Raw genomic sequence first — 19,789 nt, forward strand, 5'->3', positions numbered from 1 at the left:
TATAAATTCTAATCCCCTTCATGCACATAAATAACTCTCGCACGTGCTTATTGTTATACTGTTATTTCAACCTGTGGATGTGTTTTCTATCTAAACACTGGGTGGGATGTTCATATTAGCCAGCTGAGAGTTTGCATGTTCTTACTGTCATGTTCTTACAGTAGAGAAATGATGTTTCAAGTTATGGGCAGTGAGAATCTTAGCAGTGCCAAATTTTTTTTGGTGTTTGACATTGAGTTTGTACATTCATATCTTGTTAGGATTTAAAGAACTTTAATTTTTCATCCTATGCATGGATCTTAAATACTATTGGAAGTGATGACTTTATGTTTTGTTTTGGGGCCACATACACTAGCTCTGTGCTCAGGAATCATTCTGGCAGAGCTTAGCGTTGTGGGGACCACATATGTGGTGTCCTGGGTGGAACTCTAGTTGGCCACAAGGCAGTGGTTTAGTCCGCTGTAGTTTCTTTCTGGCCCCAATGCAGAAAGCTTGCTACACTGTTAATTGTTGGATTTTTGCTTTGAAAAACTAGTGTTGCTTTGAAAACACTGTTGCCTTTCTCAAATGAATCAACATTTTATCTGGATTTTTTCTAAATTGAATATTTGATATTTTATATTCAGACCACCTGTTATTATTATTTTTTTTGTTTTTGTTTCTTTGGGTGCTTGGGTCCACAGCTGACATCTGCTTGGAGGACTGCTTGGTGCTGGAGATTGAATCTGGGATTTTGAATGCAAAACTTTGCTCCAGCTCTTTGAGTCACCTGTCTAGTTACTTAAAAAGGCAAATCCCCTTTAAAAGGAGTGGAAAAATATTGGTGGACATATTATATTTTTAAAGTATTGATGACTCCCTGCAGTACTCAGTGACTCCACTTGGCAGTGAGAATTTTTATACTCTTAGCAGCGGAGCCAGAACCTATAACTTTGTCCCTGATGATGGTTTGGCATATAAACAACTATTCCTGTTTTATCTTAAAAAATAACATTGTCTCACAATTCAATCACTGATAACAAAAATTAAAGCCAAATAACATCATTTCTCATAGTCAAAATTATCATTAACATTATACATTTTTCCTGCATGTGTATCGTTTTTTATTAGTGAAATACCATGAGGTACAGTTGTAGACTTACAAATTTTTGTGCTTGGATTTCAATTATACAATGATCATTATATAAATTATTTTATAATAAACTTTTAATATTGCAATTAAAACTATCAGAGTTTGCTTGACTGTAGTAAAACAAAGCAATTTGAAAAGAGAGTTTGATAAATAATCCCTATAAATTAAAGAACAAGTTTATGATGCATTTTAATATTAGCATCACTTAACTGTGTTTCTCTCCTCATCTTTATTATTTTTGTTATACAGAATTATCTTTTAAGCTATTATGACATTATAGTTAATTTACAAAAATAATTCCCATAATTTTATAGACTTTTTCTGTTTCTAAATTTTTATCTAAACTTATACAATTTTCCCCCAAATTAACCAAGCCTGACTTCAGGTAACAATTTTTAAATCTTTTAATTTTTCTCCATGCTATTTACTTCAATTTTTCTAAAATCTTTTTTCTCAAATAACAGCTTTTTCTCAAATATCAGTTTTTAGAAGAAATAAACTCACATATTTCCTCTACTTCATCCTTTAGTATTTAAATAATTATGATTGTGTATACATTGCTTAAGCCTGAGTCTTCTATTACATGGAGTGTCTTTTCTTTAGCTTCAATAATTGCCTGCTTTTCTCTTTCCTTTCCTTTCTATATATGTTTAAAATTATCATATACTTGCTAACAATATTCTTTGTATTATTAAACTTATAAATTTCTCAGTTTCATTGGTTTTTCTTGGAGTCATCCAGATTCATAGCACAGTCCTCCCATTGTTCATTGATTTGCTCAAGCGGGCACCAGTAATGTCTCCATTTTGAGACTTGTTGTTACTGTTTTTGGCATATTGAATATGCCACGAGAAGCTTGCCAGGCTCTGCTGTGCAGGTGGGATACTCTTGGTAGCTTGCTGGGCTCCCCGAGAGGGACATTCAGATTCATACTCAAATATTTTTCTTTCTAGATCTATCACATAGCTGGTGGTTTGGGACTTACAAGACCATGGGAATTTCTTCCAATTTCTGTGATTGATTTATTTTATGGATTTGTTGTCATCTTATTTTAGTTTGCTCCCTTAAGCTCCTGATGAGTATTTGATGATAAATTTATTGAGAACTGAACAAATGAATATGTTTAGATGTTGATTTAATTATTTTGACAGGTTGGAATAGGTCAGTCATTTTTTCTAATATTTTAAAGGTATTCCTTAATTTTCTTCTTATATTCAAAATTGAGATGTTCAACATCCTGATTTCCATTCATGTTTGACACTTGTACTTTCCTCTAGATTCTAGGTTAAGGGTTATTTTTTCACCTCCCAGTTTACATCTGGAAACATTGTTTAACATTGGAAAAATGTCTAGACTGCTGCTACTGGCATCTAGAAGGTTGAGATCTGGGATGCTGTAACTACTTTACAATGCACAGGGCTATTCCCATCAAATTGTCTAAATCCACAGGGTTATTCCTAACAAATTACCTAAACCCAAATGCCAATAGTACTGAGGCTGAGAAATATAGCTCTGTTTACTCTAGATTAGGTTACTAATTAATTTAGTTATTCTTTTATCTCTAGTGGTTCCAAAGTTTATTATGTCTCATTGTATAAGAAATTTACCTCTCATTGTACTGTGTAGTCAATAGATCAGTTAATCTTGAGACATGTTGTTCAGTCTCTATCATGATTTGGTTCTGTGTCTGTTAACATTTAAATTTAAAGGTTCTTCACTATCACTATCACCCCGTTGTTCATCGATTTGCTCGAGTGGGCGCCAGTAACGTCTCCATTCATCCCTGTCACATGCTAGTGTAGCCGGATGGCATATTGGGGCCTCTTTCAGGGTCAGGGGAATGAGTATCATCATTGTTACTGTTTTTGGCATATTGGGTAGCATGCCAGGCTCTGCCGTGTGGGCAGGATACTCTCAGTAGCTTGTCTGGTTCTCTGAGAGTGAGAACTAGACAATTAGAGATTCTTATTGTCTAGAATAATAAGTTCTTCTGGGAACTTGGTTTTAGTTTCTGGATCTTGGCTGTTGATGGGGTTACATGGCAGTTTGTGGGTGTAACTGTCTAGCTACTGGAAGATGGGGGATCTGTGTGGAGGAGGCCCAGTCCTTATCTGAGCAGGCTTGGAGATCTCAGCCCTGGGTCCCGCACACCTGGGTTCTTCTGCCGGTTCCTTCATGCATGATGCTCATCCTAGTGTGTGGAAACTGGTCTTGCATGGCTGTCGCTGGGTCCTGGAATTCTTCAGCTGCCAGGGCTCTGCTCAGGGCGGAGAGGGAAGCTCAACCTTCCCCCCTCCAAAGGGCCCCAGTGAGGACAGCCAGGCACGGGGGCAGGAGACTCTACATTGTTCTTACCTCCATTTAATTTTTATGGTGCCAGTAATTGGACCTATGACCTCACACACGTAAGTTAAATGCTCTATCATTGAACCATATCCCCTTATATATTCTTAATTTATAATTCCTGTTCATTCTCTAGTAACCTCCTAGAGCTTGTCATTTATTTTTTGTTATCTTTATTGTATTTATTTTTTATTTTCCTAGATGTTATATACTTTAATCCTTGTGATAAATTTCCTGTGGTTACTCATTTTCTCCTGAGATGATTCAATGATATGAAATGCACTGTTAACACATGGGAGTCCCAGGTTCACTCCCCAGAAAGGCATGATCCCTCAAGCAACCTCTGTCTGCACTGGAAGTAATTGTTGGGGCACCTCTAGGCATAACTTAAAAGCAAAATAAAACAGCCCTTTTTCTCAAAATGTATTTTTTCTATGTAGAGCTCTTACATCTTTAGTTTTTGTTTAGATACAATTCATATTGTAAAATACCCTTATTTTATTTTTATTTTAGCTTTTTGGGCCACACCCAGTGGTGCTCAGGGCTTATTCCTGGCTCTGCACTCAGGGATCACTCCTGACTGATCTCAGGGTACTTTATGGGCTGGTGGGTATTGAACTCAGGTTGGCTGCATGCAAGGCAAGTGCCCCGCCCACTGTACTATCTCTCTAGTCCCATAAAATACCCACATCTTAAAGCATACAGTTTGATAGGTTTCTGCAACATTCAAGATTATACAATCATTACAACTCTTTAATTTCAGAATATTCACACATTTTCATCAGCATGTAAAAAACTTTGTATCCACTAACAGTATCTTTCAATTCCCTTCTCTCTAGCCCTTGACAGCCAGCAATCAACTTTACATTTCTGTGGATTTGTCTGTTCTGGATGTTTCATACACTTAGAATCATACATTATGTATTATTTTGTGTCTGTTTGTTTTATGGAGCACTGAAGAATCATAACTGCCAGAATTAGATACTGCATGTTGTTAAAATTGCCTTCCAAATAGTTTACTCTTAGTAGTCACTACAGAAAGGAATCACTTTTCCCTGTTTCAGTTCCATAATAATCCATTTCCTCACCCTAGCATAGTTTATAAATTTAGTTTCTTGATGACTTTAAATGAATCATTATATTAGAATTTCCACTGGCAAACTTGAAGGGAAAAAATATGTGACTACTGAAATATAAAATACCTGTCATTCAGTTATTCTTGCCAACATTTACAAACATTTCAGTTCTCCTCTCAAATACATGGCAAATTTTCCAAAATGTAGGCTCCATTTCCTCTCTAAATTATATACTGCCATGTAATTTTACTTAGCTAACAACATGTGGGAAAACATGGCATGATACTTTCTGGAATGAAGCTTTTAAAGACAATGCACCTGTCATTTTCTTTCCAAACTATAGTGATCATGAAAGCAGATGTGGAGAAGGTGTCTCATATTATGATGGTCCTATACTGAATTGTATGGGATATACAATGAGAGATAGAATGTGAGGTTCTGAGAAGCATAAACTAGCCTCCCTGAATGATGCAGACCTGTAACTCTTTCAACCTCAATTCCTTGGTTTTTCAATTTATGAGCAGTTCTTTTTATATTGGGGAATCTGGTTATTCCAAGTGGAAAGACCAATTCACACTGACGCAAGAGTTTCCAAACCACAAGCGCTGCAAGTTCACTGTAAAGTAACACCCACAACAGACACATCCTTACAACATGCTCAGAGCAATAGCTCAGTTTTTTAGTCTTCTAAACTAAATATCAAAGATATCTGAATGAGACAACTGGAGAAAGTTTCTACTAAGAACTAAAGAAGTAATCAGTGGCTGAATAAATAGCAGTACTCCTACATAAAAGAACTAAAGATGTAAAAATAAAGGAGAAGGTGGCAGAGATAAACAGCCCAGTGAATTAAGGTACCATTTTGCAAGCTTACAGTGATAAGTTCAAATCCCGAGTGTTCCACATGTGCTGAGAATGATCCTGGCATATATTCTTTGGAGGCCTCTAGAGCCTCAAAACTGTTTTATCTTTGATGATACTCTGCATGCAATTCCTCACCTCATTCCAGGTGTGTGTAAGGCACCACAAAAAAGGGCTGTGACCCCTGATGAGCATCACAACTGAAAAGAGGAACTGCAAACTCTGGCGAGTGTATGTGTGTGTGTGAGAAGCACAGTGACTTCTGTCAAGCACTAAAATCACAACTTGTGTGCCTTGACTAAGAGTACAACCTGCAATTACCATGTGTGCAATAACTGTAAAAAAAAATGCAAACCTCTGTGGGAATTGTGGTCAAGTGTACAAGTATCTCAACTTAAGGTGGAATTTTCAGTAAGCACCACAGTTAAAAGCATATAAAAACCACATTCAGCAGGGTGTAAGTCATGCTCATCACAACAAAGGGAAGAGAGAGGAAGAAAGGAAATAAAATCAATAAAAGAGTAAAGGTAAGCGGTGGAAATGAAAGTTTTCCAAAAAAATAAAGAAGAAAACTTGGAAAATAACCTCATACTTAGGAAAAGGAAATCTCAATGAAATGGTTTGAAGACAAAGACAGTATTCTATAAAAAGTACAAAAATATTTTAAATGGCAAACAGGAGAAACAAAAATAAGTGTACTAAGGATCATGCAGAGGTCCAATGTCTGAATAGTAGGAATTCCAATAATAAGAGAGTGGGAAAAAAGGGCTGGAGCAATAGCACAGCGGGTAGGACGTTTGTTTGCATGTGGCTGATCTGGGTTCGACTTCTCCATCCCTCTCAGAAATCCCGGCAAGCTACCTAGAGTATCCCCCCCCCCCACACGGCAGAGCCTGGCAAGCTCCCCATGGTGTATTCGATATGCCAAAAACTGTAACAAGAAGTCTCACAATGGAGACGTTACTGGTGCCCACTAGAGCAAATCGATGAACAAGAGGAGGACAGTGCTACAGTGCTACAGTGGGAAAAAAGCTAGTAATATTGTGGCCAGAGAGAGAGAGAGAGAGAGAGAGAGAGAGAGAGAGAGAGAGAGAGAAGTGTACAGCAGATTACCTTGCATGCAGCCAACCAAAGTTTAATCCCTGACACCCCCAGGAGTGCTCTCTGAGTGCAAAGCCAGGAGTAAGCCCTGAGCACTGCCAGGAAAGTCCCACCCAACAAAAGAATGTTAGCAATAAAATAATTAGGCATTTTAAGGAAGAAATCAGTTTTCTAATTTAAAAAATTACCCAATTATTCTAGACTGAGACAGATAAATCATCATTTTAAAAAAATAATTAAAAAAACTCTAACAAGAGGACATGGAAGATCAAGTGGTAAAGAACATTCCAAGAAAGCTCCTGAGTTTGATCCCTGGCAATGCAGTACCCCCAGAAGACTATAATGCCTGACCAGCATCAATGGGTATAACTCCCAGAGTTCACCTCTCTAAAATACCATAGCATTGTAGCACTGTTCTCCTGTTGTTCGTTGATTTGCTATAGCAGGCAACAGTAAAGTCTCCATTGTGAGACTTGTTGTTACTGTTTTTGGCATATCGAATACGCCTTGGGGAGCTTGCCAGGCTCTGCCATGCGGGTGGGATACTCTCGGTAGCTTGCCGAGCTCTCGGAGAGGGATAGAGGAATCGAACCCAGGTTGGCCGCGTGCAAGGTAAATGCCCTACCCACTGTGCTATCTCTCTAAAATACTATAAAAAATGAAAATACAGAGAACATATAGAAAATAGGAAATAAGACTTTCTTTGTCCTTCTTAACAAACATATTTGTTTGGGGTATTCACTGACAGAATATTTTAAACCTCGAAAGATGTAACTATCTCACAGGGATTCAATAAAATTTAAATATATATCATTTAATATATAATATATATTAAACAAAACATAAAACTTAAAAATCCTCTAAAGAAAATTTATTTTTTCAGTAACATTCCCCTTTAATAGCCTGGTGGGACCTTGAGTCGTGGAGGAGTGGGTGAGGTGCCCATACCTTATCCTCCCAGTCCTTTCGGCCACCTCTCCCAAAACCAGAGTGGGGGTGGAGGCTGGACAGCACGCAGCTGGGGGATAAGCAAGTCAATTCATTTCCCATCATAGAGTGAGTCATGGGAAGGCTGCTCTGACCTTTATCACATGGTGGTTAAAAATAAAAAGGTAACTAGGAGTGGGTGGAAGGGAGAGGAGACAGGCCAGGGCATGGGCTTCCACCACAGGCTGCCCCATGCCCCCACCTGTGGCCCTCAATAAATATTTTCAGGGAACACCGGGGCAGTGGCCCTAGCAGGGGCAGATGTGTGTGAACCTTATTTCAGGCAGTGCTTGAAGTAGGTGGAGCCAATATAGCCTCCCCGCATGGAGCGCTGCACATTCTGCTCAAACAGCCACCCGCTGTTCTGCAGGACCTCCTTGGCCTCTTTGTTCAGCGGGTCTTCAGGGTTGGGCTCCAAGAAGAGATACTGCGGGCCATAAATTTATGGAGTTTATTGTAAGGACTGGCTTCCAATCCTCTCTGAGAATGTTGAGGGAGACATTGCCCTCTAGGTCAATGTTGGGGTGATAGACCATCGCCTCACACTTCACCTTAGGGGGGTCATGCGGGTAACCCTGGCCCACCTTAAACTGAACACAAACTTCCCGCTCTTGTAGAAGCCCTGATCAGGACAGATAACCAGCTTGAAGTTAATGAGATCATCGGGGTCTGAGAAGCTGATGTCACACATCTTGGGCAGGTTCAGTTCGTTTATGTCTTTCTGGATCTGCAGCTGAGCTGCGATGCCATCTTGCTGCTGCTCTTGGTGCCACCGGCTGACTCTTCCTCCTCCTGCTGCTTCAGGAGAACAGCTTGATCATCCTGTTGCTGCCACCACTACCACCTTGGTGACCACCCCAGCCACCCGGTTCCCTGCTGCCGGCCACACTGCCTCCGCCACTTGGACCAGCACCTGCGGCCTCCTCCGCTGCTACCAGAAAAATTATTTTAACTGAAAACTACATAATAAACTTTTAATAGACATAATAAATTTCATTAAAGTCTAAGTACAAAATAAAGATATTTTATACACTCAAGTTCATAACAAAAATTAACTGTCATACAACATTTTCTAGAAACTGTTGCAAGATCTCTATCAAAATAAAAAATAATCAGAAGAAGTCAAAAGAAACAGAAAAGACAAGATTCTAAGCAGGACAAAGTGAAATGAATCCCAAGATTAGGGTGAAGAATGACCTCAGATAACAACTTTGACTTAAATATAGTGAACAATTTGTCCAGATTAGAAATATAGAACTTAAGCATGTTTTCCTTTGGTTTTGGGGGCATGCCTGATGGTGCTTAGGGACCATTCATGGCAGTGTTCAGGGGACCATGTGGGGTGGTGCGGATTTAACACAGGGTGGCACATGCAAGGTAAACATCCTACCCATTGTACTATCACTCTGCCCCAACTCAGCATTTTGTAGGCTGTCATCATCAAATCCTCTTTTTAATCAAATAAAACTTGAAAGAGTGATACATTAAATAGTTGAAAATATCTTAGAAATAGGAAATTAAACTAGAATAAAAGACAACTAGAATTGTAAGAATGAGAGCAAATGAATGTTCTGGTATGTTCTCTAAGCAGCAAGTGAATAGATCTACCCCAAATTTAAAGGAAAATTGTATTTCAGGACATATGGTTATGTATGTGTTAAAAGATATACTGAGAAGCAATTGGAAATAGGGGGGAAATAAGTGATAGAAATAAGTGAGAATTGCTTATAGCAACTGTCAACATAAAAAGGTATGAGGACCAGGGATGTAGCTCAATGATAAAACAATTGCCTTGCACGTATTAGGCCCAAGTTTGATTATTGGCACTGTACATACATACCAAAAAAGTACTTTTAAATGGGGGAAAAACCTGGACTTGGGAGAAAGTGCGGGGGTTAAAATGCTTGCTCTGCATGCCAACTACCAGATATAATCCCTGGTACCGCATCTGATCCTGTAGCACTGCAAGGAGAGAATACTGAGCATAACCAGAAGTAATCCCTGAGCACTGCTGGGTGTGATAAAGAAAATATAGCTAGTTCATAACAATGCACCCAATAAAAGAGCCTTGGAATTCTGTAAGATCTAATGTTTAATCTAACAAGGAGACTATAAAATATAACCAGTAAAATTTAAAAAGCAGAATAAATATTAATGGAAGAAGATATAATTAAAAGTGTTTAAATGGCTTCGCATTGGGAAGGGAACTGTGAAATATGAAGAAAAATAAATAAACCTATTGTAGTTTATTATAAAACTCTCATTACCATTTAATTTTGAAATAAGATCATATTCTCTGAAAAAGCTACCTTTCAAATGATTAGTAAAATAGAGATCTTGTAAGTGTCTCCAACAAAAAGAAAATATGGGGGCTGGAGCAATAGCACAGCGGGTAGGGCGTTTGCCTTGCACGCAGCTGACCCAGATTCGATTCCCAGCATCCCATATGGTCCCCTGAGCACCGCCAGGGGTGATTCCTGAGTGCAGAACCAGGAGTAATTCCTGAGCATCGGCTGGGTGTGACCCAAAAAAGAAAAAAAAAAGAAAACATTAAGCATTACTAAAAAGAAATGGATATAACCAAGATAAATAAAATGAAAACTAATGTAATAAAAATTGAAAATCCAGATAAAAATGGACTTTAAAATACAATACAAATTACTTAAAAGTAAACAAAATGGAAGCAAAACATGGGCAGATCAATAACCAAAAGTAAAATGGAAAAAAATATTCAATATTAACCACTAGTGAAGACCCCAAACTCAACTCACTCAAAAGGCAAGTTATTATTAATCATGCCAAAATAGGTAAGAATACAATTACAAATGGAAAGTCTCCTAGTCCATTCTGTGAGAATAGTTCAACATCAAACCACAGAAGTTAACATAGACCTGCGCACACATATAGAGAGCATCGTGGGTCAGAAAAACCCTAAAATGATATTGACATATCAACTCTATGTGAATTAAAATGGTTACTTATTAAGAGTCATTTATATTTTAAAACAAATGAGAATTAAAAAGCTAAATAACAATGGAATAATTACAATGGATGCAAAGAGACTTTTAAAATATGAAGGAAGAAAATTAAATTTGATTCAAGAAAGGAGCACTTATCCCAAACTGAGAGCAAGTATCATATTTCAAAAAAAATTCTAGGAGCACTTACACAAAGTTGGCTTCCTTGAAACTATTAATTTTAATGGTATTTGTTACATATTACCTTGAAGATGTTAATCATTGTGATTATATGTGAACAATAACATGTTTAGTGTAAGTGAAAGGGTGGTGATAGAAACACAGAAAAATGTTCTAGAAAATATCACTGGCAAATAGTGAAGATATTGAAACTGAAAATGGAAAAGGGTCAGTTGCCCTTATACCACCAGTTCTTAAGCTATTTAGAAAGAAAGGAAAGATCTTCAATATTCGTTGACTTTCTGATGGAGGTTACATGTTCTCGTTTATTCACTACTATCACTTTTTAAAAAGGAAGCGTTCAAGAAAATCAACAAAATTGCTCTATGGATTCAAATAATCAGAGGGGAAAACAATGTACTCATTACTGCGACTATTTGAAATAAAAAATGGAATAAAAGTTAAAAGATGAAGTGAAAACTCACTGCTATTGCAGTTCATTTCAATCGCCATCTCCCCCCCCCACACACACACCTCCATTCTTTAAAAAACTGAATAAGACTCCACAAAACGCAAGATGGCGCTGCTGGCTAAAAAGAGAAAAAGCTACAACCACATCAAATGATGTAGTCAATTGCAGGGTTAAAAAAATTGTTCAGACAGGAAGAGGAAAGGAGCCTGTGGTAATGGGAGTCGGGAGGAAAGTAGGGATCCCTCAGCCTCGCTACAAGCACTGATATTTTAGGCTACTTTCTAAGGATTCGGTTGTTGCCATTTGTGAGAACTGCTTCAGGACCAGTGTTTTTGAAAACGGATTAAATGAAGAATGGAGGCTAGAGTGGAGCATGCTGTGCAGAAAAGGCAAGTGCTATTTCTTTGTGTTTTTCTGGGAATGTCTTGGGCGAGTACAGAACCGCTTCGGTATTTCGTGGCAGAGGAAACTGAGAGAGGCACCGTTCTGGCCAATTTGGCTAAAGACCTGAGGTTAGGGGCTGAGGAACTGTCAGCCCGTGGATCTAGAATCTTTTCAGATCAGAAAATACTGTTTTTACTATTCAATCCGCTTACTGGTGATTTGCTTCTAAATGATAAATTAGATCGAGAGGAGCTCTGTGGCCCCACGGAGCCCTGTGTTCTGCCTTTCCAGCTCCTACTACAAAAACCATTTCAGATTTTCAGTGCTGAACTATGGGTTAGAGACATCAATGATAATTCTCCAGTTTTTCTAGAAAAAGACATTTCCTTGGAGATATTAGAAAGTACCACCCCAGGATCAACCTTTCTCCTACAAAGTGCACAGGATTCAGATATTGGAAGCAACAACCTGAAAAACTACACAATCAGTTCGAATGCCTATTTCCATATAAATGTTCATGATGGTGGAGAGGGAACTATCTATCCTGAACTGGTACTGGATCAAGCCCTGGACCGGGAAAAAGTTCCTGAGTTCAGTTTGACCCTCACAGCCATAGATGGTGGTTCTCCACCCAGATCTGGGACTACCCAGATATGCATACAGGTTGTGGATGTAAATGACAATGCTCCTGAATTTGAACACTCACTTTACAAGGTGCAGGTACCTGAGAATAGCCCCATTGGCTCCGTGGTTGCCACTGTATCAGCTAGAGATTTAGATACTGGAAGTTATGGAGAAGTAGTCTATGCATTTTTTTATGCCACTGAAAGAATTCTCAAAACATTCCAAATCAATCCAACATCAGGAAACCTTTATCTTAAAGATGAATTGGACTATGAGGCAGTGCAAACTTACACTTTAACTATTCAGGCCAAAGATGGTGGGGGACTTTCTGGAAAATGTACTGTAGTGGTTGACGTAACAGATAAAAATGATAACACACCAGAACTACTAATGTCTTCACTGACTAGTCCAATTGCAGAAAACTCCCCTGAGACCATTGTAGCCGTCTTTAGGATTAGAGACAGAGATTCAGGAAACAATGCAAAGATGGTATGCTCCATTCAAGATGACCTTCCCTTCGTTCTGAAGCAATCTGTGAAGAATTACTTCACACTGGAAACGGAGAGATCACTGGACCGAGAGAGCCAGGCAGAGTACAACATCACCATCACGGTGACAGACATGGGCACCCCCAGGCTGCAAACACAACACACCATCACAGTGCTGGTGTCCGACGTGAACGACAACGCCCCCGCCTTCAGTCAGCCCTCCTACACCCTGCTGGTGGGTGAGAACAACAGCCCCGCACTGCACATAGGCAGCGTGAGCGCCACTGACCCCGACGCAGGCAGCAACGCCCAGGTGACCTACTCGCTGCTGCCTTCCCAAGACCCACAGCTGCCGCTCGCCTCGCTGGTGTCCATCAACGCCGACAACGGGCAGCTGTTCGCGCTGCGCTCGCTGGACTTCGAGGCCGTGCGCACCTTCGAGTTCGGCGTGGGCGCGTGGGACCGCGGCTCGCCCGCGCTCAGCAGCCAGGCGCGGGTGCGCGTGCTGGTGCTGGACCGCAATGACAACGCGCCCTTCGTGCTGTACCCGCTGCAGAACGCGTCGGCGCCCTGCAGCGAGCTGGTGCCCAGGGCGGCAGAGGCGGGCTACCTGGTGACCAAGGTGGTGGCGGTGGACAGCGACTCGGGCCAGAACGCCTGGCTGTCTTTCCAGCTGCTCAGGGCCACGGAGCCCGGGCTCTTCAGCGTGTGGGCGCACAATGGCGAGGTGCGCACTGCGCGGCCGCTCAGCGAGCGCGACGCGCCCAAGCACAGGCTGCTGGTGCTGGTCAGGGACAATGGCGACCCGCCACTGTCGGCCAGCGTCACGCTGCACGTGCTGCTGGTGGACGGCTTCTCGCAGCCCTTCCTGCCGCTGCCCGACGCGCCGCCCGACGCGCCTCCCGATGACCGCCTCACCGTCTACCTGGTGGTGGCCTTGGCCTGCGTGTCGTCGCTCTTCCTCTTCTCCGTGCTGGCCTTCGTGGCCGTGCGCCTGTGCAGGCGGGCTGGCCCGCCCGCGGGGGCCCCCTACCCGCTGCCTGACGCGTACTTACCGGGACACCTGCTGGACGTCAGTGGTGCTGGGACCCTGTCGCACAGCTACCAGTATGAGGTGTGTCTGGCAGGGGGCGCTGGCACGAATGAGTTCAAGTTCCTCAAGCCCATTGTCCCTAATCTGCAGTCCCAGAACACAGGAAGGGAAGTGAAAGAATACCCTTCAATTGGGAATGATATGGGTTTCTGATAAAGAATGAGAAATAAATTTGTTGTTGTATCTGTAGATATTCCTGTTAAGAAAATTACCTTGAAGGCCTTTGCATGGACATTGCATGATTCCTGCAATGTTAGCTTGAAGTGATCCCTCAAAATGATTAGCAATAAATCTATTCTGAATTACTTGTAGTAAAAGTGTTTCATATTATTTTAAATATGTTTAAATCTATAGGACAAATAATGGAAAGAAAATAGGTAGTTTTAGTCCTAAAAGCCTTCCTTAAAGCCTGGAGTGCAAATGTCATTAAAATGTCATTAAAATTTTCTGGGAAAATTATACTCTGTGAGCTAGTACATGAAAATTCTTAAGTTGTGGTTTTTTTATTGCCTTCAATTTTTTTTGCTACTTTTGAGTTGAATTATAATGCTATATAACTACTGTCCTAAATTTTAGAAACACAGAATGTGACGTATCCTTTAAAACCTTATTCATCATCAACACTATTTTATAACTTACTCTTAGAAGTAAAGTGATTATTGGAGGCCACTTAGAAATTTACAGATAGGTGTCTCCAGATTTACGGATTTGGTGAATTTGCTAATGTCACTAACTAGTAAATGGTTGAGCTGAGCATTTCTACTGTATCTGTCTGACTGCTACTTACCTGGCATGCTACTCTGTTTATTACTGACATATCTATCTGTCACCTGGCAGATTTCTTGTAAATAATAAGTCTTATAAACCAATAATCTATTTTTATGGATCAAGTTTTCATCAATTAATATTAAATCTCTGATCTAACTAGAAAGGTCAATCAATTCTTTTTTACTTGTTGCCTTGATATTTGACTCTTTTATCACAGGGAGTTTAATGGCCCCAAATAGAAATTTTGCATAATTATTATAACTTCAATTATTATCTCCCTGAAGTAACTTCTTTAAAGTACTCTTATATGCTTTTATAATGCCTTTCTCTTTTAACTTTTTACACAAAAATATCTAGTTTTAGTCCCAAAAGCCTTCCTTAAAGCCTGGAATGCAAGTGTAATTTTATTTGGGAACAATTATACAGTGTGAGTCAGAACATGAAAATTGTTAAGTTGTGCTCCCAAACTTTTTTTGCTACTTTTGAGTTGAATTAAAATGCTATATAACCACTGTCCCACTGTTCTAAGTTTTAGAAACACAGAATATAACACTTCTTTCAAAAACTTCCTCACCACCAACACTATTTTATAACTTACTCTTAGAAGTAAACCAATTAGTGGAAGCCACTTAGAAATGAACAAATAAGTGTTTCAATATATTTCAGTATTGAACTTGAAAGTATAAGAGAACAAAAATATTTAAAGTTAAAGAGAAATAAATTATCATTGGAGATTCTGTAGAGTTGAGAATATTGGTTTGTTAAAATAATCTGTAACTGTGGCCTGAGAGATGGTACAGTGGGTAGGGCATTTGCCGACCACAAGGCCTACCATAAAAACCCAGTCCTCCAGAGCACCAAGAGGACAAATTCCAGGTGTGGCCCCATACAACCAAACAAATCTTTAACTCCTTTTTCTTTAACAATTTTCCAGAAAAGTTTTTCACTGTTGTTAGCAATAAGATAGTCTGGTAACTTTTTTGTTTATTTATTGCGGGCACACCAAGTGCTTAGGACTTATTCCACTCTTGGTGGTACTTGTGGACCATAGATGGTACTGGGGATGGAAATAAGGTTAACTGTGTGCAAGCCAAGAGCCTTAATCTCTGTATTATCTCTCATGCACAGTCCAGTAACTCTTATAATGGTTCTGGACATTAATAATGGGATATAATACATTCATCTAAGGACAAATAAAACCAAATCAAACCCCATGGGCTGGGAATATGGCTTAAAGGTCTGGAGATCATGCTTTGCACAAAGGAGCCCCAGATCAGATCCCCAGCTCTACATGGTCCTTGAGCAGTACCAGATGGCATAGCACTCTTCCAAAAAACACCAACAGCTATCAGAGCTTAATGGTTTCAGTAGTATCAAGATAAATTTATTCCCAATAATTAGCATGAAAAAAGGAGGACAGAACTTTGTACAATAAAATGAAGTTTGAGACTTACAAATGAAATGTAATGTGGATTTGTACAAATCTTGATTCAAATAGCCGCAAGAACTTTGAATTAAACAGACACTAGCTTTCACTAAATTAATTTACTAGGTATAATAATGGCAGTAGAATTGTTTTAAGCCATTAATACCTCAGGATCTATGACAAAGTAGTTGTGGGTTAAAATTTACATTACCTGATACATGAACATGTGGGAAAGATAAAAAAAACTATGCAAAATACTGATAACAAATGGAAATAGCATGAAAACCAAAGGCTCATCATCCTATTCTCCTTTACAGAGTTTGAAAATTTTTTAAATAAGAATAATTCTTATTTGATTCTGAGAAGTGGTGTTAAACAATTCGTACCTTCCAAGGTACGAATCATTCCTGCTTTCACCTCTATTAGACAAACTCTTCTGATTCTTTTTGTTTCAACCTATGACACAATATAATCCTAGAACACTGGGTACCCTTCTAGTCATATCAATGGACTTCTGCAAACTCAGCCACCTGAGTGACGTCAAATTACTTTGACATCAAATTTCTCACTATCTCTCTCTCTCTGTGGTTAATTTCCCTCTACCTTCTTTTCCTTATCTGAAACATGGAAAACTCACAGCACTCCTACTCTAGGTACCACTATTTTCTCCAATTTTCAGATGAGGAAATGGAGGTAGGTATTGAATAATATGTCCAAGCTTTATAGCTTGTCATTTTAAGATTTTATGACCATAAAATATATACTTCTGAAAGCTTTCTGTGGTATTCCAATTATGTAGGCATTTATATATTTCCCGCATATATTCTTTCTTTTCAGTCAGGCTGTTAGATAAATGTTTTCTTTTTGCTACAAACTCAAGTAACATTGTTGAAAGTAAAATTATCATCTCTCTTGTGTGGCCCTTCCACATTTCTCTTGGATTGACTACACCTTAAGGTTTGTGATAGTAAAGATAATACTAAAATTGTGCATAGCTCAGTGGTGTCTGAAATTGTGCATAGCTCAGTGGTGCCTGTAGTCAAGAATTAGGAAGTCTGCATCCCTTTTCATCCCAGAAAATGTGAGATTCTGTGAGAACGCATGGTGGCGCTGCAGGATAAGAAGGTACAATCCAGAATCACAGCTTTGAATCCATTAACGTGCAAAACTCCCCAATAAAGCTGAAAGCCCACGGGAGGCTTGGACATCACAGAAGGAAGTGTGGGTCCTCTGCGATGAAAGTATTCCCCGGAATATCCTGAAGAATTCTGTATAATAACTATCTCAGACGGAGGTCTTTCTGGTTCATCGGAACCTTTCTGGCTGAAGGTTACAGTCAGCAATAACAATGAAGGCCAGCAGGAAGCTCATCTGCAGACAAAGGCAAGTCCTTTTCTTCTTTCTCTTTTTTGGCTTATCTCTGGCAGGCACAGAACCTAGGCGCTATTCTGTGGTAGAGGAAACTGAGGGCCGTTCCTTTGTAACAAATTTAGCAAAGGATCTAGGTTTGGGGCAGAGGGAGCTCTCCAGGCGCAGGGCCAGAGTCATTTCCAAAGGGAATAAATTGCATTTACAGCTGGATCAGGAGAATGGGGATTTGGTGCTACACGAGAAACTGGACCGTGAAGAGTTGTGCAGTCACACAGAGCCCTGTGTGCTGCGTTTCCAAGTATTGCTAGAAAATCCTTTAGAGTTTTTTCAAGCTGAGCTACAAGTAATAGACATAAATGACCATGCACCAGAGTTTCTAGACAGAGACGTGTTGCTAAAAATATCAGAGAGCAGTCCTCCTGGAGCAACATTTCCTTTGAAGAGTGCCCGAGACATGGATGTGGGCCAAAATAATATTGAGAGCTATATAATAAGCCCCAATGCCTACTTTCGGGTTCTCACCCGACAACGCAGTGATGGTGGGAAATATCCTGAATTAGTGATGGACAAAGCACTAGATCGTGAGAAGGAACCTGAGCTCAGGTTAATGCTCACTGCTCAGGATGGTGGCTCTCCACCCAGGACTGGTACTGCTCAGGTCTACATAGAGGTCTTGGATATCAATGATAATGCCCCTGAATTTGAGCAGTCTTTGTACCAGGTGCAGATCCCTGAAGACACTCCCATTGGCTCTCTGATTGTTACTGTCTCTGCTACAGATATAGATTTAGGAATAAATGGTGAGGTTTCCTATTCAATTTTCCAGCCTTCAGAAGAGATTGGCAAAACCTTTGAAATTGACTCTATAACTGGTGAAATTCGACTGAAAAAACAACTTGATTTTGAGATAATTCAGTCCTATGAAGTCAATATTGAGGCTAAAGATGCTGGCAGCTTTTCTGGGAAATGCACTGTTGTCACACAAGTCATAGATGTGAATGACAATGTCCCAGAAATTGCAATGTCTGCAATTACCAGACAGATCCCTGAGAACTCTCCTGAGACAGTAGTGGCAGTTTTCAGTGTTTCAGATATTGATTCAGAAGAGAACGGAAAAATTAGTTGCTTCATTCAAGATGATCTACCCTTTTTACTGAAATCTTCCTTGGAAAACTTTTACACACTCCTAACAGAGAGACCCCTAGACAGAGAGAATCAGGCAGAGTACAACATCACCATCACGGTGACAGACATGGGCACCCCCAGGCTGCAAACACAGCACACCATCACAGTGCTGGTGTCCGACGTGAACGACAACGCCCCCGCCTTCAGCCAGCCCTCCTACACCCTGCTGGTGGGCGAGAACAACAGCCCTGCACTGCACATAGGCAGCGTGAGCGCTACTGACCCCGACGCAGGTAGCAATGCCCAGGTGACCTACTCGCTGCTGCCTTCCCAAGACCCACAGCTGCCGCTCGCCTCGCTGGTGTCCATCAACGCCGACAACGGGCAGCTGTTCGCGCTGCGCTCGCTGGACTTCGAGGCCGTGCGCACCTTCGAGTTCGGCGTGGGTGCGTGGGACCGCGGCTCGCCCGCGCTCAGCAGCCAGGCGCGGGTGCGTGTGCTGGTGCTGGACCGCAATGACAACGCGCCCTTCGTGCTGTACCCGCTGCAGAATGCGTCAGCGCCCAGCAGCGAGCTGGTGCCCAGGGCGGCAGAGGCGGGCTACCTGGTGACCAAGGTGGTGGCGGTGGACAGCGACTCGGGCCAGAACGCCTGGCTGTCGTTCCAGCTGCTCAAGGCCACGGAGCCCGGGCTCTTCAGCGTGTGGGCGCACAATGGCGAGGTGCGCACTGCGCGGCCGCTCAGCGAGCGCGACGCGCCCAAGCACAGGCTGCTGGTGCTGGTCAGGGACAATGGCGACCCGCCACTGTCGGCCAGCGTCACGCTGCACGTGCTGCTGGTGGACGGCTTCTCGCAGCCCTTCCTGCCGCTGCCCGACGCGCCGCCCGACGCGCCTCCCGATGACCGCCTCACCGTCTACCTGGTGGTGGCTTTGGCCTGCGTGTCGTCGCTCTTCCTCTTCTCCGTGCTGGCCTTCGTGACCGTGCGCCTGTGCCGGCGGGCTGGCCCGCCCGCGGGGGCCCCCTACCCGCTGCCCGACGCGCACTTCCCGGGACACCTGCTGGACGTCAGTGGTGCTGGGACCCTGTCGCACAGCTACCAGTATGAGGTGTGTCTGGCGGGGGGCGCTGGTACTAATGAGTTTCAGTTCCTCAAGCCCATTCTACCCAATTTCCAGGGTCATTCTCCTGGACCAGAAGTAGAAGAGAACCCTAACTTTCAGAGCGACTTCAATTTCAGTATTCAGTGACAATAGGTTTCTTTCTCCCATAAAGTTCCCATTTTGCTAGTTAACTTTAGGAAAGCCCTATGTGTTTCAACAAGTGGTAAGAAATCTGCAGTATACATTCAATTCTACATAAGTTGGAATAATGACTTAGTTTTCCAATAGAAATTAATCAG

General features: G+C 41.3%; 2 protein-coding genes and 1 pseudogene across 2 annotated transcripts; 2 read left to right on the forward strand and 1 right to left on the reverse strand.

Annotated features, from left to right (window-relative positions):
- Positions 1–7,482: 7,482 nt before the first annotated feature.
- Positions 7,483–8,321, reverse strand: LOC130033125 (NEDD8-conjugating enzyme Ubc12-like; annotated as a pseudogene).
- A 3,021-nt stretch (positions 8,322–11,342) lies between these two features.
- LOC130033121 (protocadherin beta-7-like) lies at positions 11,343–13,902 on the forward strand. The gene has a single exon (XM_056124838.1). It carries the CDS (start codon positions 11,464–11,466, stop codon positions 13,849–13,851), a length of 2,388 nt encoding a protein of 795 aa, XP_055980813.1. The 5' UTR covers positions 11,343–11,463; the 3' UTR covers positions 13,852–13,902.
- Positions 13,903–17,138: 3,236 nt separating this feature from the next.
- Positions 17,139–19,664, forward strand: LOC130032823 (protocadherin beta-8-like). Its single transcript, XM_056124419.1, has one exon. The coding sequence runs from the start codon at positions 17,241–17,243 to the stop codon at positions 19,635–19,637; it is 2,397 nt and encodes a 798-aa protein (XP_055980394.1). The 5' UTR covers positions 17,139–17,240; the 3' UTR covers positions 19,638–19,664.
- Positions 19,665–19,789: the final 125 nt, after the last annotated feature.

Source organism: Sorex fumeus, unplaced genomic scaffold (genome assembly GCF_029834395.1).
Source record: "Sorex fumeus unplaced genomic scaffold, SorFum_2.1 ptg000051l, whole genome shotgun sequence".
NCBI lineage: Eukaryota > Metazoa > Chordata > Mammalia > Eulipotyphla > Soricidae > Sorex > Sorex fumeus.

Bases quoted from the DNA above. Each gene is read 5' to 3' on its own strand.
- LOC130033121 (XM_056124838.1), top strand. From the start codon at position 11,464: ATGGAGGCTAGAGTGGAGCATGCTGTGCAGAAAAGGCAAGTGCTATTT.
- LOC130032823 (XM_056124419.1), top strand. From the start codon at position 17,241: ATGAAGGCCAGCAGGAAGCTCATCTGCAGACAAAGGCAAGTCCTTTTC.